The sequence below is a fragment of the Pelmatolapia mariae genome, linkage group LG7 (assembly GCF_036321145.2).
Source record: "Pelmatolapia mariae isolate MD_Pm_ZW linkage group LG7, Pm_UMD_F_2, whole genome shotgun sequence".
NCBI lineage: Eukaryota > Metazoa > Chordata > Actinopteri > Cichliformes > Cichlidae > Pelmatolapia > Pelmatolapia mariae.
In genome coordinates, this window is record NC_086233.1 from 42,753,221 (window position 1) to 42,772,818 (window position 19,598).

Genomic DNA, 19,598 nt, shown 5'->3' on the forward strand with positions numbered 1-19,598 from the left:
CAAAAGTATAGAAAAAGCATCATCAGTAAATTTTAATGGACAAATGAGTCATTCCGTGTGACCGATATAATCATAAACATAACATAATTCTACAATTCCTAAAGCAAAATAAAAATAAAATAAAATAAAACCCATTATATGTTTCGTAACATATTTAAAGGCTGGTGAGATGATGCCTCTGCAGGACCTCTGACATCGAGTCATCACTTTGCATCTCAACAGTTCATAGCACCATGAATGTAACATTTTAATGCTAACCAAGTCCTCCCTGCAAACAGAGGATCACACAAGCTCACACTGATCAGTCAAGTTTATAAAATAAAATTTCTGGAACTTATCTGCTGTTTAAACAGCAGATGTGAAAGTTCTCATTTACTGCATTGCAGTGCAGTGCAGTGCAGTACAGTACAGTACAGTAAAAAGGCAAAACAAAGGTTTAAATGATGTGTGACTGTCTTTGAAAAGACAGTCACACATCATTAGCCACTTTCAGACGAGTATTACCGGTAATTTGTATTCATCTTACAGCATCTTATCAATGGGCACCTCTGGTCACTCTGTTATAAAAGTCAGAAGGGCAATCTTATTGGGCCAAACCTAGTAATATTTACGAATCACTTTAAGAAACAGACAGTATAAAAATTGGTGCTGAAGTGCCTTAAACCAAAGGCCAGCATAATGATTCATGTGGTTGTCAAAAAAAATTCTCGGGAATAACGGTATGTGTGAAAAAAGCTCTGAGGAACATTACCATCACTTATGTCAGGACAGAGCACCATCGATGTTGAATGCACCGTGTCTGAAAGAGGCTACTGTCAAGTCCCTGATTTCACATATTTAAAAAGACTGCAGTGAAGACGATCATGCTGAATATGTTCACAAGATCACAAAGAATTAAAAAGGTGCAGAAAATATATTCTGCAAATTTTCTAAAAAGTCCACTATGTTTGTTTTTTTTTTATATTCCACTCAGACACTAATTAAAAAGGAATTCTAAAACCTGACAAAAAAAGAGGTAAGAGCTAAGTTTGCTCAAGTCTCTGTGTGTAGCACAGGCAAGCCCTTTTCCTCATATGCTACCATCTTTTGGTCCGCTGCCTATGTCTGGAATCTGATCTGCAAACGACTGGGTCATCCACTGTCCGTCTGGGAGCTGGCCATCAGCTGTTTGTGATACAGTCGCCTCCTGTGCTCCTTCTGGGGGTGGAGAACACAGAAACAGAAGCATTTTTCTATGCATGTAAGATGTGAACTAATGATGTCTGTAGCAAAGTTCATGCTCATGGTTACTCCAGCTCCTGGCCAGGATTGTGCCATCACTTTAAGACAAATTACACATGTCCGTGCAATTACATAACGCTACATTCACATCTGAGTAACAGACGGACTTATAAAAACAAATTTATACAAACTATACAGATTTATGCCAATTATGCAAACTCAAGTGTCTCAACAGGTGGAGAATACAACTACCTGAAACTAGAAACCATAAGCGCCGAGGACTGTAGATGAATGTTGGGTGCATCCAAGCTCGCCCTCAGGCTCACTCTATTTGAATGACTTACCTGTATTTTCAGCAGATGAAAACGTGCAGTGACCGTTGCTCTGGCTTTCAGCTTGGCTTCCTTCAGGTCCCCTCTCGACATATGCTCCGCCATAGGCATCTTCATAACCAGGATCGTATTGTTCTTCCTTTATTGCCAGCCTCTTGGCATCCTCTGTTGATATAAAAGGGGAAGAAATAACAAAATGCTTTAAAAAATTAATGAAATGGACAGGATATTAAATTAATGACTTCATTAATTTTAGTGTCTTTGAGGCATTTCTACAATATTAAAAGTAGGGAAAGCATCTATGGTAAATAACAGCGTAGTAGTTTTACTTTAGATTTTTTTAAATTGAATTTTAATTAAAATTTCTAATTAAAGCCACTGTAAAGGTACTTAGTGGTGAAATTCAGGTTAGACAGCCAAGTAACACATTTTTTTTAAAGGAAAAAAAACAAAACAAAACCCAAACACGCATACGCATGCACACACCCACCCACCCAGCCCTGGTCATGCTTACCCTTAGCCAGCTGAAGGTCAAACATGTAGTTGACCTCTTGGATCTCTGTGCTTCTTTGGACACCCTTCAGTTGGTCTCTGAGTTCTCTCAGTTTGATGTAGAAGTGGACTTTGTCCTGAGCACGAGGGAATTGGGCGCAACGAGCACTGGATGAAGGCATCAGAAACAAAGCCTGCAAAGAAGAAATAAACTCTTAAGTAAAGTCTTCAGAATGAAGTATCAGTTACTTTTGAGTATCACACTAGCAGTTTTTATTTTAAATTTCTTGCAGTTCTTAATTTTCTAGTTGTCTATATTGATTTCCTTTGATATCAATATGTTGATCATATCACTTCTATCACAAAATATAAAGACTTGCACATTCAATTTTGGGTCAGTTCCTATAATTACAAATTTAAGCCTTTATGAACAAAATACTAGAAAAATGAAAACTGAGTTCTCACCACGTCACAGTCGGGGATCTTGTGTGGCTGCAAACCAAATTCGAGTTTTTGTGGTTTTTTACCAAACAGTTCTCTGCAGAACATTTCATAGATGCCTGGGGACAAAAGAAGATAACTATTAGCTTAAATGAGTTAAGCAAACTGTTTTATGGCAACTATTGCTCTTTGTTAGTAGGTGGGCTTACATTTTCCATTGAACACAGCAATAAGCGGCTTGTATTTTTTCAGCTTCTCCACAAGAATTTTGCCTCCTTCACGCAACTCTTTACTGGTGAGATGAAATGAAAGAAAAAGGTTTATAAAACCTATAAAATATTTTTTTCCTAATATGATAACTGAAATCTTTTACAGTCATATACCTTGTAAGATCTTTGCTCCCTGGTGTTGCCCTGGCCACCATGTTGGTGAAGCCCATTTTATACTTAACAGGTAGGACGGTGTCATGCATGTGGTTGAGCTGCTCATCAGTAAATCCAGACAGAAACAAACACTTCCCTGAAATCAAAAAGTGACCAGGTGATTCAGCACCAAAGGCTAATAAATACGGACATTTTACTGAAGCTGGAGTACCCAGAAGAATTCCATACAGGAAGAGAATTTACAAACTTCACAGAGAAAGGACCAGGACATGCTTTATTCTGTAAGGTAAAAATCTGCACCACTGTGTCAGCAAATCAATAACCTTTCTGAAGCCTAAGATCCATTTTTATGTTACCACAAGACAACTCAAAATAATTACAGTATCATAACTTACAGAAATGATTTCCAGGACCTGGAAACCATCTTCCAATGAAAGCTGCCATCAGACCTGGATTGATACCAATCTGAAAGCAAACCGGTGAGGTTATCCAAGCTTATGTTCACATTATGGTCTAGCAGTGAACTAGACATAATATATAATTATCTAACTAAAAAGTGAATCTTACAATGACATAGTCTAGGTTGTAGTCCAGCAGGTCTGGTAGAGTCTTTTTCATGACCTCCTCCTCTGACATGCCCTTGAAGCGGTCTACTTTCCTCTTCACCTTCTTGAAAGTTTCATCAATCTTCTCCTGTTTCCCATCAGCCTGAGCTGCCTTTTTGGGCTTTGGACCTGGTTTTGCTTTAGGTGCATTTGGGTCTTTTGGTGGCTTTCGTGCCTTTGGGACTTTTGGTGGTGTGGGTGCCCCTGGTTCCTTGGGTTGAGCTGGTCTGCCTCTCTTTTTAGCTGGAGCTACAAGAATTGAGAAAACAAAAATAAAAAAAGATAAGAGACCATGATGTAAGTACTGTTGGAAGTCATTTGCTCTTGTGTGGTGTTAAACTGCAGTTTTGGCAGACTATTTCTATATATCATCATGCCCTAATATACAGCAAATAAATTATATAAAAAAAACAAACCATATATAATAGTAAGGCTGTCACACTAAACTAACATTAGATCTTAACCTGAGGTTAAAGTGCAGCAAGGGGAAAAAGTTTATAACCTGCAGTAGAGCTGGGCGATAGAACGATAACGATATGTATTGCGAAATAACTTTTTCTCGATAGAAAAATTAAACTATTGCGATAGGCCTCATCTCTCTTGTCCTCTTAAAAAAAACAAAACAAAACAGCCAATCCAAATTAAGTAGCGCAGAGCCGAACCTATCACAGCCGCAGCGTCACGTCACGTGACTTGTTACGTACAGCACAAGTGCCAAGGCGCACATGTGTATTTGTTTTTGCAGCCGGGCTGCCCCGGTAATGAGGGAAATGAGTTTGCCGACTAGAGAAAAATCAACCGAGAGCGTGAGCGAAGGTTACCGAAAAGAAAACAGATGATGGTTCCAATGCTGGAGAGATTGTCGAACGGAATGGCCATAGAAGTTCCGTAGTGTGAAGGTATTTCGGCTATTTCAAGTCTGACAAAAAACAGAGTAGCGCGCACTGTAAATTGTGCCGAAAGCAAGTCTGGAAATACAATAAACCGGTGCATGCTCAATCTCTGACTGAAAGCGCTAATTCGTCATTCGGCTTTTATCAGACTAAAGTAACTGTTAAAACTGTTTGAAAAGCTAAGCTATACAACAAGGAGAGATTGAGAATTTCCTTTTAGTTCCAGTTTATTTGATATTGACAAAAGTTAGTCAATTTTGTCTGTTCTTCTGTAAAACGAACTAAGATTTATTTTTAGAATTAAAATTTTGTTTCTAAGTGGAATTGACAATTTAGTAGTCTGTTTTGTTTGTTCTATTTTGAAACTTAAACGCTTTAGCGGCTGCCTTTTGTGTAGTTTGCAATATTTGCCTTTATTTATCTGAAAAAGTCTCATGTTCCTTAAGTACATCTACCCTGTTGAACTTATTATGGGAAATAAATATTTAAATCAAAACAAGCTGCAGATTATTTCACATTTTACTCGTGAGCAACGGCACATTTAAATCTTACAAATATAGCTATTTGGCTTATATCGTGATATATATCGTTATCGCCTGAAATGAAAAAAACATATCGTGATATGAAAAAATCTTATATCGCCCAACTCTAACCTGCAGTAGATTTTTCTTTGTGAACAGGCTGAGGCCAGCTGCCCTAGCAAAGCTTCCTCCTACCTCCAACTCATCAATGCATACTTTACACAACTGAGTTACTGACTACACAATATTCATGCTTTGGTTAATAAACTTACTTCCCTTGTCACTGACTATGAGCAAAAGGAACTCTGAGCGACTGTAGGAAGGAGGAAGCCTTTAAAGCTGAGCATATCATGCTTAGGTGTAGCTCCAGCCAATTTACCTGCTTCTGCTGAACATCATGCAGCAGAAAACAAAACAAAGGCCTAGTGCCCAGATAGGCAATTTAACTCATAATGTTTTGATGACCCCTATCAGACTAAATTACCCATTAACTGAAGGAATATCATTCCAGCCCATTTTAAACCCTGATCCTAACTTATAACTAGGTGTTAACACAATAAATATATCAAAGTACGTTTTGTCAAGTTGGTAGGTTCCAGCTGATCCATCATGGGTTCCGGATTAACCATGTTTGCCATAGCTGGCTCTCCAGCTTGATGCTCTGTATAGTGAAACTGATGTTCAGGAATGACGTCTGAATATTGAGCCTGGAGAGCTTGAAACTGCTGGGCAGACCGAACCCTGAGGTGGAGGGAATTTAGAAAAACAAAACAAAAGCACAAAATGGGTAAGTATTTTTACAACAATCAAGCTGGCTGTGTGAGATGCACTGTGGAGTTAAAACAGATGTTAGCTGGATTACATAAGCTATGCGCTTTTTGTTTAGGTCTTTTCGTATTTAGTTGAGTGGTGATAAAAGAGCAAACACATTGATTTTAATCATCTAATTACAAGATCCTACATGTTTAATTTCAAGCATTTCTGAGAGTAGTGCAACTTCATAAACTATTTAGTATAGCACAAACAGATTAAATCTAATTAAAACTAAACAAAAACATCAACAGCCTTAGTGGTTCTGCTATAAAGCAGGTTTACTGTGAATTAAATTACTTCTAAATATAGTAGGTAGAGCAGAAAAACTGGCACCTGACTCTATACTCTTTTCAAAACATTTAATATGTATGTATTGCTTAACCCCCCCCCAAAAAAAACAACAACAAAAAACTCTTGATTCTTGTGCCTGAAGAAAAGCAACAGCTTGAATATTAAAAAATCCTGTAAATGAACTGAAATGAGTTTGACATCTCTGGGTTAGCAAATCAAACACAACAACATTGTTTTCCAATTGTGTTCCACGTATCAGATCACATCATGAGAACACTGAGCTCTGATTAAACAAATATACACCTTTATAACAATTGTTCATGATCCCAAATGGCATATTATTAAAATAAAGATGTAAAAAAACAAAACAAAACGTCAAACAGGCAACTATGTGCACATGCTTTCATTTCATAGTATCACACTTTGCCAGTTAGATGGCTGCTGACATAATCTGGGTCCAGTCTGGCCACACTGTGGTGAGGAGGAAGACTCACCACTGTTGAAGGTACTCCGGAGATACAACAGGCAGTGATCCATTCAGCTTTTCTTCCATCTTTTGGGTGGTTTGACTTTATTAAATAAATCAATACGGATGTTGAAGAAACACAGCTAGGTGATGTACATGTGGTTTAACATATAAGAGTTTGGCAGTACATGAAATTGAACGCATGTGACAGCATACTTTAGTCAGGCTGTGGAGTTGTACAAGACATAAACCAAAACACAAACAAAAGATAACTTAAATGGCCGTGACACATTAAAGTAAAGTCAAATTACTAATAGCCGAACAGATTTAGTATTTATAACAGTGGATAGTTTAAATAGAGCATACAGTATACACCTGCTAAAATGTTTACCCTTTTCGTCCATGGCTATGCTAACTAACAAGCTAACATGAATTAAAACGGTTATACATTTCCTGTTTTAAAACAGGTTTAGAATACGATGCAATGAGGTAAAAGTTCGCGTTTGTGGCTATCAATTCAGATAATGATGACTATTTGTGGTAATATAAATGCTAAGATTTAATGCTATTCAGTAGCCGTGCCACAAGTACAGCTAATGTTAGCCAACAGCTAGCCGGGCAGTTAACTTAGCATGGATGAATGGCTTCGCTTCCACTAAGACTTCTCCCCATGAAATTGTAAACAATTCCTTAATATTATTACACGTAAAACATACCTGTTGAGGGCACTGATGAAACACTTCTTTTAAGGTAAGATGGTTATTATTTTTCCATATATTCACACACTTCTATTCATAACATTTGAGGTGGAACAGATGCAACAAAGACATGACAATCCTGCTACTCAACTTTGACACCGGAACATCTTAAGGCTAAGATGTAGGGATGAATAGGAAAACCGTTCGTTATTGTAATAGGGAAAAATAGCCCTATTGAATATTTTTGCATCATAAAATATTTTTTGATATGTTATTTTTATAAGCATATCGGAGAATAGTGTTTTTAATGCAAATTTGACGGTATAAATCGTTAGAAATGAAAATGACACGCCCCTATTTTCGGATTGGTATGAGCTGCTCGGTTTAAACTCCGTGAGGTTGCTGTCTATTGGTTGACATCAGTCCCTAATTTTGCAATTAGGTGCAGCATTTCTGTATTTAAATATTTTATTTACAACTAACATTACCACAGCCATGACAAAACAAGGAAAAATAAGAGGACAGTTTCATTGTTTTTACAGAATTAATTAGAAATGATAAGATGATTCATAACAATAAAGTAGTAACAGCTCAGCTACCACTATTGCAGCATCTTATTACATCTTACAGGCTTAAAGACTGCACTGACATACATTTCTTGTTTATTATTAGTTATTAATTATCTCCATTATTAAATTCATGCTGGATGCAAGAGTTGTGCAAAAACCAGTAAATCTAGCCTGCTAAGACCTTGTTTTTAGGAGACTTGTATGCAAATTAACAGCAACTATCCCGCTTTTCAAAATGAGATTCATTATTCCCTTTAGAAGCCTAAACATTTTCACACTCAAGTGTTTTTTTAAGACAAGTGCAAAATAAAAATGCACAATTCTCACAAAATCATGAATCAGGTATTTTGATATAAGTATTTCATTCAAGGCTTTCAATAAGCATGAGAGAAACTCTAAATAATGAAATGCTCCTGTTCTCATCAAGCTTTGAAAATATGTATTTTAACTCACAAATAAGCATTATTCAGTCTTTATGAATGCTTGACTGTATTTCTTTTCTTTATAACACATTTATAGCTTCTCATGATAACTCAAACAATCAAAGAATAGAAACACGCCAGCATTAATTTACAGATTTAATAACTCTGCACTTACACATTAGAAATTCCAGAGTATACAGTCAATAAATCAAAAAGATACGAGTCTATGAAAATACAAAATAAGTCACTGGAAACATGTTTAATAAAAATTCAATAAATAGTATTTAAAAAACAATAACACCAAAAACATGCACATGTCTGAGTGCTGTGGGGGCTTTTCTGTTTTGTGCGTGACACTATGATGTCTGGGGAACAGAGGTCTTCTTCTCTCACAGTGTTACTTCTCATCCTTGGTGAGGCTACTAGGTCAGCTGGTATTTGGTATCTGTTGAGCAAATGTCCCGAGGTGTTACACATCATTATAAGTTGATGAGCATATAATGTGAATGGGCCTTTATGTGTGTGGTTTACATGTTTTCGCCATGCTCGCATTGGGTTCTCTTATGGTACTCCAGCTTCCTTTCACAGTCCAAACACAGACAAGGGTTAGGTTAAAAGAAAACTCTTATTTAGCCCTAGGTGGGAATTTGAGCATGAAAGTTTGTCTGTCTCTAGCCCTGTGATTTACTGGCGACCTGTCCGAGGTGTACCCCGCCTTTTTCGCTGTGACTGGGATAGACTCCAGCCCCCTTCCAACCCTAAATTGGATAAGCAGAAAAAAACAAAAACAAAAACAATGGATGGATGGACACGTAAGCTACTTTTGAGTGAAGAAACACACAAATTAAAACCATCTCAAGTTGTCAAGTTTCATGTGTTTTATGTCATTTGCTCCAAACTGTTTATCCAGTGGTTCTCAAGCTGTGGGGCAGACCCCACTGATGGAGCACAGAGCTACTGCAGGTGGGATGTGGTTCCAGAGTAAAACCGTGAAGGGAAACTACACTGTATGAGTATTATTCTCTTTAGGTAAAAGAAACAAACAAAAGTTCACTAATGCTAATGTGCCAACCTTTATTTTACTAAAATTCACACTTGGATTTTTTTTCTTTTTCTGAAAGGAAGTGCCAGAAGAAGTACATAAAAATCTCCTTAGATTTTTATATAAAAGTTGTTTAGTTGTCCCATTTCATCAACTTCCGACTACATGATAACTACACTACCTGAGTGCTCCAGTAGGCAGGCTTGTTTTTTCTCCTCCCCTGAATCTCTTTTAGTTCGAGGAGTTGTTGCTGTGCCTGGTTTCTTCATGCAGCGCACTACAGCTTTCATACTCTGGATCCAGCTGCTCCTCTTTGATTGCAATCCTTTTAGCATCTTCTGCAGAACAAAAACATCAGCAGGGAGTTAATGATTTATTTAAGACAAATAAATCTGTGAAAATTGAAAAGATGCACATCTTTTTAAGCAGGTCCCTTTCTGAATTTGACTGAGATAAAGACGGAATAGCAATCTAATGCCTCATGTTTCAGCTGTACTGTGCAGCTGTGATATTTACCTTTAGCTAGCTGCAGGTCAAAAGAGTACTCTGTCTCTACCACCTCACGGCTCGGTGCCAGGCCTTTCATCTGGTCTCTCAGTTCCTTCAGCTTGATGTAAAAATGTACCTTATCTTGTGCACGAGGAAACTGAGCACAGCGGGGGCTCGATGACGGCATCAAGTAGCACACCTAAAAAGAACGTCAAATGCTATGAAGACTGTTGTTTGTATAGCTGAGCAGATTTATGTTGAAATCATTTCCTGTTTCCACCTACCGTCTCAGTTTCGGGAATTTTGTACGGCTGTAGTCCAAACTCAAGGTTCTTGGCCTTCACACCAAAGGTTTCTTTGCAGAAGATTTCATAAATACCTGTAAAATTTACACAAAAATACCTTCAAAAAATAAACTTAATCAGCTAGTGCTAGTATCAAAACACTTCAACAAAAATGGAAAAAAGAAAATTGTTTGCATCATTTTACCTTTTCCATTAAATGCTGCTATTAATGGCTTGTATTTTTGTAGCTTCTCAAGTAACTGTCGGCCTCCTTCACGGATCTCCTTACTAGGACCAAAAAAAAAAAAAGAGGACAAATTTTATTTTAAGTTACAAACTGTCTGTTTTGCATTCAGTTGTAGTCGCTTTAGTTAACTTTACCTGGAGAGATCCTTGCTGCCAGGTGTGGTCCTTTCTACCATGTTGGTGAAGCCGATGCAGTATTTCTCTGGCAGGCTCTGGTCATGCATGTAGTTAAGTTGCTGATCAGTTAGACCCGACAGAAACAGACATTTCCCTGGACAGAAAAGAGGAGTTGAGTATAAAATCAACCAAGTGGCCGTCTAGCACAACACTGGACTCAAACCAGCTTTTTTCCTCCTGATTAATCATGCTTTCCAGTTGTAGAAGCTCTAAATTTACAGAACTGTTATCAGCAGACATTGCTACTTTTTTTGTTTTTGTTTGTTTGTTTTTTTTATACCATATGATCATAGCTGATCAACACTGCTTTGTAAGGCAATAAGCCTGCAGAACAAGCATGGAGCTACTTCAGGTGGGATGCTGTTCCAGAGTAAAATATATTTATTTTAAAGCAATGATCCATGTTGATATTTTACATCCTAAAGTTGAAATAAGCAACAGAAAATTTTATAGCTAATATTTCTAAGTAACTACATCTAAAAACGTTTTGATGCATACTCAATCATCCAGGTAAGTAAATCACCAAAAGTTGATTCTGTTCATCTGGACGTAGCGTTTTCAGTGGGAGAAAGTGCACCCAGTCACGGAAGCGTTGGATGTAGTCTGTAAGAGATTACAGGATGCCCCCAACCTCAGCAACAAAACCACTCTTGGCATCGACCAAGTGTGTTTGCTTTTGGAACCGTGTCTTAATTCCACCTATTTTACATACAAGGCTCAGTACTACTGGCAGAAACATGGGTGTGCCATGGGTTCCCCAGTTTCACCCATCGTGGCCAATTTGTACATGGAAGAAGTGGAAAAGAGGGCTTTGCTATCCTACCCTGGAACACCACCAAGTCATTGGTTCAGATATGTGGATGACACCTGGGTGAAAATCAAATCTCAGGACGTACCACAATTCACGGATCACATTAATTCAGTGAACCAACACATCAAATTCACCAGGGAGGATATGAAAAGTGGCAATTTTCTTCTTAGACTGTGAGACTGCATTTCGTTGCCTTGTACTTGTGACGTGTGAAATGAGAATAAAGTTGAATTCTATTCTATTCTATTTCCATCAGTAATGGGGGACATCTAAAAGCTGATGTGTACCGTAAACCTACGCACATGGATCAGTATTTAAGGTTTGACGCTCATCATCCACTGGAGCATAAACTGGGTGTCATCAGGACACTGCAACATAGAGCAAACACCATCCCCACTGACACAGCGGCCAGGGAAGCAGAAGAACATCACATCAAGAAGGCCCTGAGTAAATGTGGTTATCCCAGCTGGACATTTGTCAAAGCTGAGAAGGCACCTAAAGAAAGCTCCAGCTGATCTAGGAGAGAAGGACAACCGCTGCCTAAGAAAAAACCTGTAGTGATCTCGTATGTGTCAGGAGTATCGGAACAGCTGAGACGCATTTTTTCTAAACACCGGATCTCTGTGGCTTTTAACCCCAAAACACGCTGCACCAAAAATTGGTCCACCCCAAGGATCGGGTCCCCCGACACAAACAGAGTAACATAGTGTACGCTGTTAAGTGCCAGGAGGATTGCCAGGATTTATACATCAGGGAAACCAAACAACCTCTGGCGAAGTGGACGGCACAACACAGAAGAGCTAACTCGTCAGGCCAGGACTCTGCAGTCTATTTACACCTACAGGGCAGTGGACACTCTTTCAATGATGAGGATGTACACATCCTAAACAGGGAGGAACGCTGGTTTGAGCGTGGAGTCAAGGAGGCCATTTACGTGAAAAGGGAAAGACCATCTCTGAATCGAGGAGGAGGCCTAAGGGTACATCTTTCGCCAACTTACAATGCTGTGATTGCAGCCATTCCCCAACTCTCTGTGAATGGTACTCATGACCATTGATCACTGGTCTTTGATCACTGAGCTTTGATCAATGGTTGTTGATCAGTGGTCATGAGAATTTGCATATTAATGATCAAGGAACCAACCTCCCAGCCCATTGTTCATTCAGTGGTGCTAGTTTCAGTCATTATGCAAATGTACTTTTTATAAGATTGTGGAAACCTGCAGTCAGCTGAGACTGAAGAAGTCACCTAGATGAGTGGTAAAACGTCTCTCCCACTGAAAACGCAACATCCAGATGAACGTCCAGAATCAACTTTTGGGGATACATCTAAAAACTTCAAGGACACTCCCTTATTCTGAAAAACCTACCTAGCAAATCCTAATACTCTATGGGGGATAAATCAGAAACAGTGTTGCATAAATGTTTTGCTGACTCTTTAAACATCACAAAAGCTCTTTAAAATTTGATGTATTCTGTTGCCTGCATTCAAACCTGACAAGTTACAACATTCAGCTTCATTTCATCATCATATTGGCATCTTGGCCACCTTTAAGGTCTCTTAGAACAAGTCTTAGCTATAAAACAATAGTGACAATGCACCCAGAGTGGGTCAAACAGGGTAGAACTGAAAATGAACACTGGCTCATATTTATTATAGTTGGTAATGAAACCGAATTTAAACGTACAGAAATGGTTCCCTGGGTTTGGGTAATGATGTCCTTTGTAAGCTGACAATAGGCCTGGATTAATTCCAATCTGAGGAGAGACACAAAATAATTAAAGACCTAAAGACTGCAAGTTGGCCACGTCACAAACCTAAATCACAATTAGAACAAAAAACAAAAACACAGAGAACAAAACTGGAAATACAAAATAACTCACTATCAAAATGTCGAGATTGTAGGTAATCACATCTGGCAGTGTTTTAGCCATAACTTCAGCCACTGACATGCCGTTGAAGCGGTTGAGAGCCCTCTTGGCTTTTTTGGCAGCCTCAACCTCGTCGTCCTCCTCACGTGTCTCACCATCCTCCGCTTGCTGTTTCGGAGGTCGACCTCTCTTCTTCTTCACTGGTGTCACGTCTAAGAAAGAAGAGGAATTTATTGAGTACTGAATCAAAAACAAACAAATAAAAAAAAGACAATTAAAATACAGGCGACAGGACCTCAGAGAACGTATATTGAACAACCTATTGAGGAATTTTGATTTGTATTTTATGATGTCTTTTGTCTGGTTCATATGCAGCTCATTCCTTTAAACTGTAGTTAAATGTCTCCAAATTATTCCATGGGAAACAGAAGGCAAAAGTAGTTTTTTGTACAAATGGCAGCACACATATTTAAAATACATCAGATTGGGATTGGGAAGAACTACTGTGATTGTAGCGTCTTCCATTACCTTTAGGTGGACCTGAAGGCTGGTGCTGAATACTCGGCCCGTGCTGCTGTGTATGCTGTGTGTGTTGAGCATGCTGTATGTGTTGTATATGTTGATGCCGTGGGTGGTGCAGGAGTGCAAGATCTGGGTGCTGCTGGTGCTCTCTGATGTTCTGCTGAGACACCTGCTCCGGGTAATGATTTGGGGCTGGAAGGTAGTTCGGGTAAAAAGGTTCCTGATAAAAATTTGGATCCCGGTGGACAGATAGCTCGGCCATGACAGGCTCATCCACGGGACCTTCAGTGTAATGGTCCATGCTGGGATAGGGTGCCACATGCTGTACCTCAGGGTACTGCTGGCTGGATTGGTACCTAGTAGAGATGAAGACGTGAAGAAGTTAAGCAAAAAAAGAAAAGAAAAAAAAAGAAAAAAGGACATGAAACAGGATCCAGGTACATCAGGAAAATGTGGTGTGTGGAGAAGTGGGTGAATAAAACTTAAACACAGGACACAATACTTGCAAAAACACATGCGCTGACATCCACTAGTTCATATTTTCTGCATTTCATTTACTGTTTTTTATGTAAAACAGGCACCCCAATTATTGTTCATTGCTTTTATCTAGTTTACTGATCATTTCTGATGATGCAACCTACAAAACTAACCTTTTTGCACCTCTAATTGTGTATTTTTACAATAATCACAAGGTTGACCAGAATGGAATGAAGATACTTTGCAGAATATGACGATACAAAGACAAACAGAGGCCAAATATGTAAACTCTTCATTTTAACCTTGCGTGAACTGACGTGACTCTTTACAGGTGATAAAGTTTACAAGTGCAGTTAAAAAAAGGCCTGTAGCAAACAAAGGTGTAATAAATGCTGGATAATGCACTGGCATGTTAAAAATGTATGAAAAAAAATATTTTAAATTAGTCAGACAAACATAACAGAATATATCAAGATATTTAAATTGTACAAGTATTGTTTTTCTTTTCCATGCCTAAATTTAAACCCAGAGTATTTCTGTTTCATATTATTCCTACATAATTACCCTTACTTCCCTTTAATCAGGAATCATGGATTACGGTAGTCAATTATCCTTCACAATTACACTTATCAGTTGCTACAATCCTAAATATAAAGTATACAAATGTGTAGGTAGGCTATGATGTCGAGTGTCAGATGACATTTATTTTCCTCCATCATGCATGAAAATGAAAACGAGTCGAGGAGATAACATGACAAGTTTCCCCAGACCTCCTGCCACCTCCAACACCAACTCACCACTGCTGAAAATAATCCGAGGGAACCGTCAGTGAAGTAAACTGGTTTTCTTCCATCTTAACTGTTGACTTATTTGAATACATTAACATTTATTCTGCTGCCAAACTCATGGATAAACATTAGAAATGTAAGCGGTAAAGCGCACACAGTAGCTTGTTGGCACAAAGGCAGATGCTACAGGAAGGTTTAGCTAACAGCAAACTGACGAGATTTCGAAGTTCTACAGTTGTTTTAAAAACGCAATTTAATATTAACAAACATAAATGTAAATGGGTAAAGTAACATACCTGTCATACATTTCTTTAGCTTTCAAATAAGGAAATAGGGACTGGGAGTCTTCCCAAAACAAAGACCATTTAAACGCTCAACATTTCGATTTGATCCGGTTGGCTGAAATGCTTACCGCCGCCTTGTGGTCACTGTGCGTACTGCAGGAATCGGATTTCGACGACTATTTTAAATGCATCGGTGACGTCATATAATCGATAGAAAACTAAGAAGAACATTGCAGATCATTTAGAACTGTATTCGTGAAATCTGACACATAACACTTATTATAGAGCCTTGTACTAAAACTCTGCGAGATAACGCAAGCTACCGCTAAGCGGCGACAGACGGCACTTATCGCCATGTATCAATACGAGTTTATGCTGTAGAAGAGTACTGCAACCGAAGATGGTTTATTTCCGGAAAGTTCATTACTTCTCCATAAAATCAGAGGCGGATTTATCGTACAATTGAGAGGAAATAAGAATCCATGAAAAAAAAAAAAAGACAGAGTGAGGACTCTCTATCAAAGAATTTCCAGTAGTTAGCTAAACGTCACGACCTGCTTCTGGTCCTCAATGACAGACACTCGACTTTAAGCTAGTAAGAATGAGCTTTAGACTGTGGACATTTACTTATTTGTGACGGGAACAATTAAGGTAAGGTTTAAAGTGTAGTTCTGTGTTAACAGTCTCCGTGTTTGGATCATTAAACAGCGTGTTTTATGGCTAATCAGTAGCATCCTGTGAACGGATAGCGGTTGTGGATGTGTGAATTATTCATATACAGTGCATCTGTACAATATGTGCAGGCTGCCATACATGTGTAATATGAAAAGGGAATACTTTAGCTACATGGTAGTACTTTGACAGTGCTGCATGCACAGCGTCCCGGTGTTGTATTGAGTTTTTAAACTAGTCACATGTTCAACTAAATGGCAGTGGTGCTAATTTTAGGAGACAGCTATAGTTTTATTTAAGAAGAAAAGGGGAGGCTTATATTTTTAGCACCAGATTGAAAAGGAGAGCTGAAAATGTATTGTTTATCTATACTAATTTCTATCTCTTCTTATATTGTGTGCTGTTTTTGACCTGTGTTTTGAACCTGGTCACTTATCTTTTCCTCCAGGTTGAGTCAGATCAGTCTGTGAAGATGCCAGCTGGGGTGTCTTGGGCTCGGTACATCCGGATGTTAGGAGCCAGTGTTTTGGCCATGTTTGCAGGAGCACAGGCTGTCCATCAATACTACCTGCCTGATCTGGTGAGGGACAAAATTAAGCCTTAGGTATCAACAAAAGTAAACAAAGGCCAAAACTGGAAGCTTCTATTTGCCAAATCGACCCAGGATTGTACTATACTGTCTAGTATGGGAAAACATTGTCAAACATTGGCCTGGTCGAACAAAGACTTCAGTCTATCCTATGCAGAGACCTTCATCAAGGATGCCACGATTTAAGTTTTCTGGTCACCAGAAAAGTGAAGCCAAAATTCAGGGAGTTGTTTTCTTTGGTCCTGAAATCCCTGAACTGGTGCATGACGATGAGTTCAAAAAGAAAGTGAGTAAGCAGCATGGGAAGCATTTGTGCAGGCTACCAGAGTTTTTTACATTCTCATCTCTCCTTTTTATCTGGAAAGCTTGATGATGTCAGCAATGAACACGGGAAACGATTTTGTAGAAATATCAAAGTAAAAGAAAACCAATAGCAGTGAAAATTTAATCTGAGCATAAACTGCTTGTTCTTGCAGAGAGAGACGGGTGTGCGGTCCAAGCGTATAAGCAAGTGCCTTAAACCTTTTTGGAGCACACCGACTTCTTTTTATTTGGAACTTAATTAAAAGAAATTAACAGAAATAATCTTTAAAACAATTTTGGTGGGACATTCTTTAAATTCCAGACATTTTATTATTATATTACACTGATATTGAAAAGTTTCAGAATGTCAGTGACGTGTATCTCAGAAATTTGATCAGTAAGCTTATATCGGATCGATAAAGGGCTGACGTTCTGAAGTTCTAAGTAGCAAACAAAAAATATTTTTTGTAGAGCAGTGTTATGGCCAGTTTTACAGCCTCCTTACTGACAAAGACATTACCATTGGCCCACCATACTATATGGAAATACATCTTTATTGTTTCCTTTGATTTCAGACTGCATCCTTTCTTTGTATTGATGTTGCCTTAATGTGGGAAAAAAAAGATAATGTTGAAATAGCACTTATTTTTAAATACATCTCAGTATGCTCATCTACAGTGGTTTATTAAATGTGAATATTTTTAAAATGTATTTAAACATGTTCAAAATGAAGTGGAACAATTTGGCAGTAATCTAGTTTTAGTGGTCCAGCCCACATAAGATCATATTTGTCTTTTATGCGGTCCACAAACCAAAATGAGTTTGGCACCAGTGATGTAGTGTTGCTGTGTACAGTCGAATATGTTTTTGTGTAGCTGACGTTTACTTGCGCTATAGTGATACCGCACTGTGGTCGTATTTCCAATTCAATTCAATTCAATTTTATTTATACAGCGCCAAATCACAACAACAGTCGCCTCAAGGCGCTTTATATTGTACAGTAGATCCTACAATAATAGATAGAGAGAAAAACCCAACAATCATATGACCCCCTATGAGCAAGCGCTTTGGCGACAGTGGGAAGGAAAAACTCCCTTTTAACAGGAAGAAACCTCTGGCAGAACCAGGCTCAGGGAGGGGCGGCCATCTGCTGTGACCGGTTGGGGTGAGAGAAGTTTGTGTTTACTACCTGTTGTGGTGGTCACTCAAAATCCATTAACTCAGCCATTCTGCTGAGCATCACATCAAAAATGGCATCACTGCCAACCCAGACACCTCAAGCTGCTGTCACTGTTTTTCAGCTGGAAGTATGTTGATGTCCGATTCTTTGGTTAGAGTTGACATATTATGCAGGGAAATTGTGGTTGAAGTTTGTGAGCAGTTTATTCACAGATGCATCCAACCAACGAGCTTTCACCTGTCAGGCTGAGTTAAACGTGCTTGCTGTTCTCTTTCAGAGTATACCAGATGTCCCACCAAAGCCTGGTGAGCTTCGAACGGAGCTGCAGGGCTACAAAGTCAGAGAAGAAGCCTTAAAGAATGTTAAATCTGAACAAGATACCAGCTGATGTGGATCTACATCCTCTGTGTGACAGACACTGAAAGAAGCAGATAGCACTAGCCCCACTATGTCATGTGTGGGCTGTCTGCACATAAATATTTTCTGTATTTGGTGTTTTCTTCTAATGGGACAAACAGGAGAAGAATAAAGTACCATACCATTGGCTATCAGGGATAAGGATCTTATCCGGATTATCTCTCCCCCCCCCCTGCTGTTATTGCATTTCTTCTTCCTTTTTGAATGTGTTTGCATTGTTGAAGTGCAAAATACTCTGAGGTTTTAATCATGAAAACATATAACGGGAGTTGGAGTCTTGAAAGAGTTTATGGCCTCCACCATGGAGATAAAAATATGTTTTAAATTAAAAAAAGACATCAAACAAGAATTTTGGCAGCACTTTGTGGTACATGACAGTGATTTAAACTGAAATGCATACAATTTCCTTTTTTGGAACAAAAATATTCAATAGATACTTTTTTGGGCGGGGGAGTTGTTGCACTCATTGGACAACAACATGAGACTTATAATTTGTAATGTTGACTTTAATTGGCTAGGGAGGGGTATATGAAGTGTTTTTAGTATAGTGTGGCATGCAATGCATTAATTTTTATCACATTTTTTTGTTGTATTAAAGCTTGAAGTGCTTTTCATCAAAATAGCTTTTGACAGTCCTTTTTTTTTTAAGATCACAAGTCTAAACTCCTACATGTTGGCAGGCGTAAGGTTTAAATTAAGGTTAAATAACAATGGAAATAATGCCTTTCAAGTGATAAGTGCTACAGAGAAATGTAAAAGTAGAGTATCAAATTATTTTTTACGAAGAGTACATGAGTAAAGTAATAAGACCCCAACACTGATTGTTTGAGGGAGCTCCTGTCTATCAATACAAACTGACATTATAACTGAGAGGGTTACACATAAGGCAAGATGGTGTTATAATTTCCAGAGGAGAAAGATTTTTTAAAAACTTTAATTTGGGCCTAGCTTTTACACATTTATTAATCGTGTTCAGTTGATAGTTATATAAATGCTATTTAAATGGCTTTACCATGCAAGTATTGTAGATAATGCTTCAGGCAGCATATTTGATGGGAAGCACTATCTTCCCATCAAATATTATTGCCCTGCTCCTCTTCTGACCAGTTAATAAGCAAGTAAGGTTTATTTATGTAGCACTTTCCAAGAACAAAGTTCACAATAAAGTACTTTACAAAATGGTAAAAACCTGGTGGTCACAACAAAAGCACAGTCACCAGTACTTGCATTGCTCAGCACTGTTGGACAAGAATATGGCTAAGACAGAAGGAATGTAACTTAGTACGTTTACTCAAGTAC

General features: G+C 38.4%; 3 protein-coding genes across 6 annotated transcripts; 1 reads left to right on the forward strand and 2 right to left on the reverse strand.

Moving 5' to 3' along the window:
- Nucleotides 1–6: 6 nt before the first annotated feature.
- LOC134632296 (G/T mismatch-specific thymine DNA glycosylase-like) lies at nt 7–7,293 on the reverse strand. 2 transcript variants are annotated; one of them, XM_063480967.1, is made up of 11 exons: nt 7,175–7,293; nt 6,487–6,561; nt 5,463–5,629; nt 3,437–3,723; nt 3,265–3,334; nt 2,870–3,005; nt 2,696–2,778; nt 2,511–2,605; nt 2,068–2,239; nt 1,566–1,718; nt 7–1,197 (listed from the first exon to the last, which is right to left on the reverse strand). In XM_063480967.1, exons 2-11 carry the CDS (start codon nt 6,543–6,545, stop codon nt 1,070–1,072), a joined length of 1,350 nt encoding a protein of 449 aa, XP_063337037.1. In that variant the 5' UTR covers nt 6,546–6,561; nt 7,175–7,293; the 3' UTR covers nt 7–1,069. The 2 variants fall into 2 exon arrangements, with proteins under 2 accessions (XP_063337037.1, XP_063337038.1); XM_063480968.1 differs by lacking the exon at nt 6,487–6,561.
- A 1,023-nt stretch (nt 7,294–8,316) lies between these two features.
- Nucleotides 8,317–15,257, reverse strand: LOC134631145 (G/T mismatch-specific thymine DNA glycosylase-like). Of its 3 annotated transcripts, none has more exons than XR_010094364.1 (10): nt 15,151–15,257; nt 13,596–13,945; nt 13,080–13,279; nt 12,884–12,953; nt 10,344–10,479; nt 10,168–10,250; nt 9,963–10,057; nt 9,706–9,877; nt 9,371–9,527; nt 8,317–8,905 (listed from the first exon to the last, which is right to left on the reverse strand). XR_010094364.1 is itself a non-coding variant. In XM_063479175.1 (9 exons), exons 1-9 carry the CDS (start codon nt 14,950–14,952, stop codon nt 9,421–9,423), a joined length of 1,302 nt encoding a protein of 433 aa, XP_063335245.1. In that variant the 5' UTR covers nt 14,953–15,110; the 3' UTR covers nt 8,317–9,420. The 3 variants fall into 3 exon arrangements, 1 of the variants encoding a protein (XP_063335245.1); XR_010094363.1 differs by lacking the exon at nt 15,151–15,257 and adding an exon at nt 14,864–15,109; XM_063479175.1 differs by lacking the exon at nt 15,151–15,257 and adding an exon at nt 14,864–15,110 and having other exon boundaries at nt 8,317–9,527.
- A 292-nt stretch (nt 15,258–15,549) lies between these two features.
- LOC134632297 (ubiquinol-cytochrome-c reductase complex assembly factor 6) lies at nt 15,550–18,885 on the forward strand. Its single transcript, XM_063480969.1, has 3 exons — nt 15,550–15,789; nt 16,259–16,390; nt 18,160–18,885. The coding sequence occupies exons 2-3, from the start codon at nt 16,283–16,285 to the stop codon at nt 18,268–18,270; spliced, it is 219 nt and encodes a 72-aa protein (XP_063337039.1). The 5' UTR covers nt 15,550–15,789; nt 16,259–16,282; the 3' UTR covers nt 18,271–18,885.
- Nucleotides 18,886–19,598: the final 713 nt, after the last annotated feature.

Excerpts from the sequence above, each read along its gene's own strand:
- LOC134632296 (XM_063480967.1), bottom strand. The coding sequence starts at position 6,545 with ATGGAAGAAAAGCTGAATGGATCACTGCCTGTTGTATCTCCGGAGTAC. Across the intron at positions 3,724-5,462 it reads ACCTACCAACTTGACAAAAC|CTCCAGCTAAAAAGAGAGGC; the intron begins GTACTTTGATAT and ends CAATTCTTGTAG. Across the intron at positions 2,606-2,695 it reads TGCTGTGTTCAATGGAAAAT|GCATCTATGAAATGTTCTGC; the intron begins GTAAGCCCACCT and ends TTTTGTCCCCAG.
- LOC134631145 (XM_063479175.1), bottom strand. The coding sequence starts at position 14,952 with ATGTTAATGTATTCAAATAAGTCAACAGTTAAGATGGAAGAAAACCAG. Across the intron at positions 10,480-12,883 it reads AAACCCAGGGAACCATTTCT|GGAAATGTCTGTTTCTGTCG; the intron begins GTACGTTTAAAT and ends TTTTCTGTCCAG. Across the intron at positions 9,878-9,962 it reads AAATTCCCGAAACTGAGACG|GTGTGCTACTTGATGCCGTC; the intron begins GTAGGTGGAAAC and ends CGTTCTTTTTAG.
- LOC134632297 (XM_063480969.1), top strand. The coding sequence starts at position 16,283 with ATGCCAGCTGGGGTGTCTTGGGCTCGGTACATCCGGATGTTAGGAGCC. Across the intron at positions 16,391-18,159 it reads AATACTACCTGCCTGATCTG|AGTATACCAGATGTCCCACC; the intron begins GTGAGGGACAAA and ends GTTCTCTTTCAG.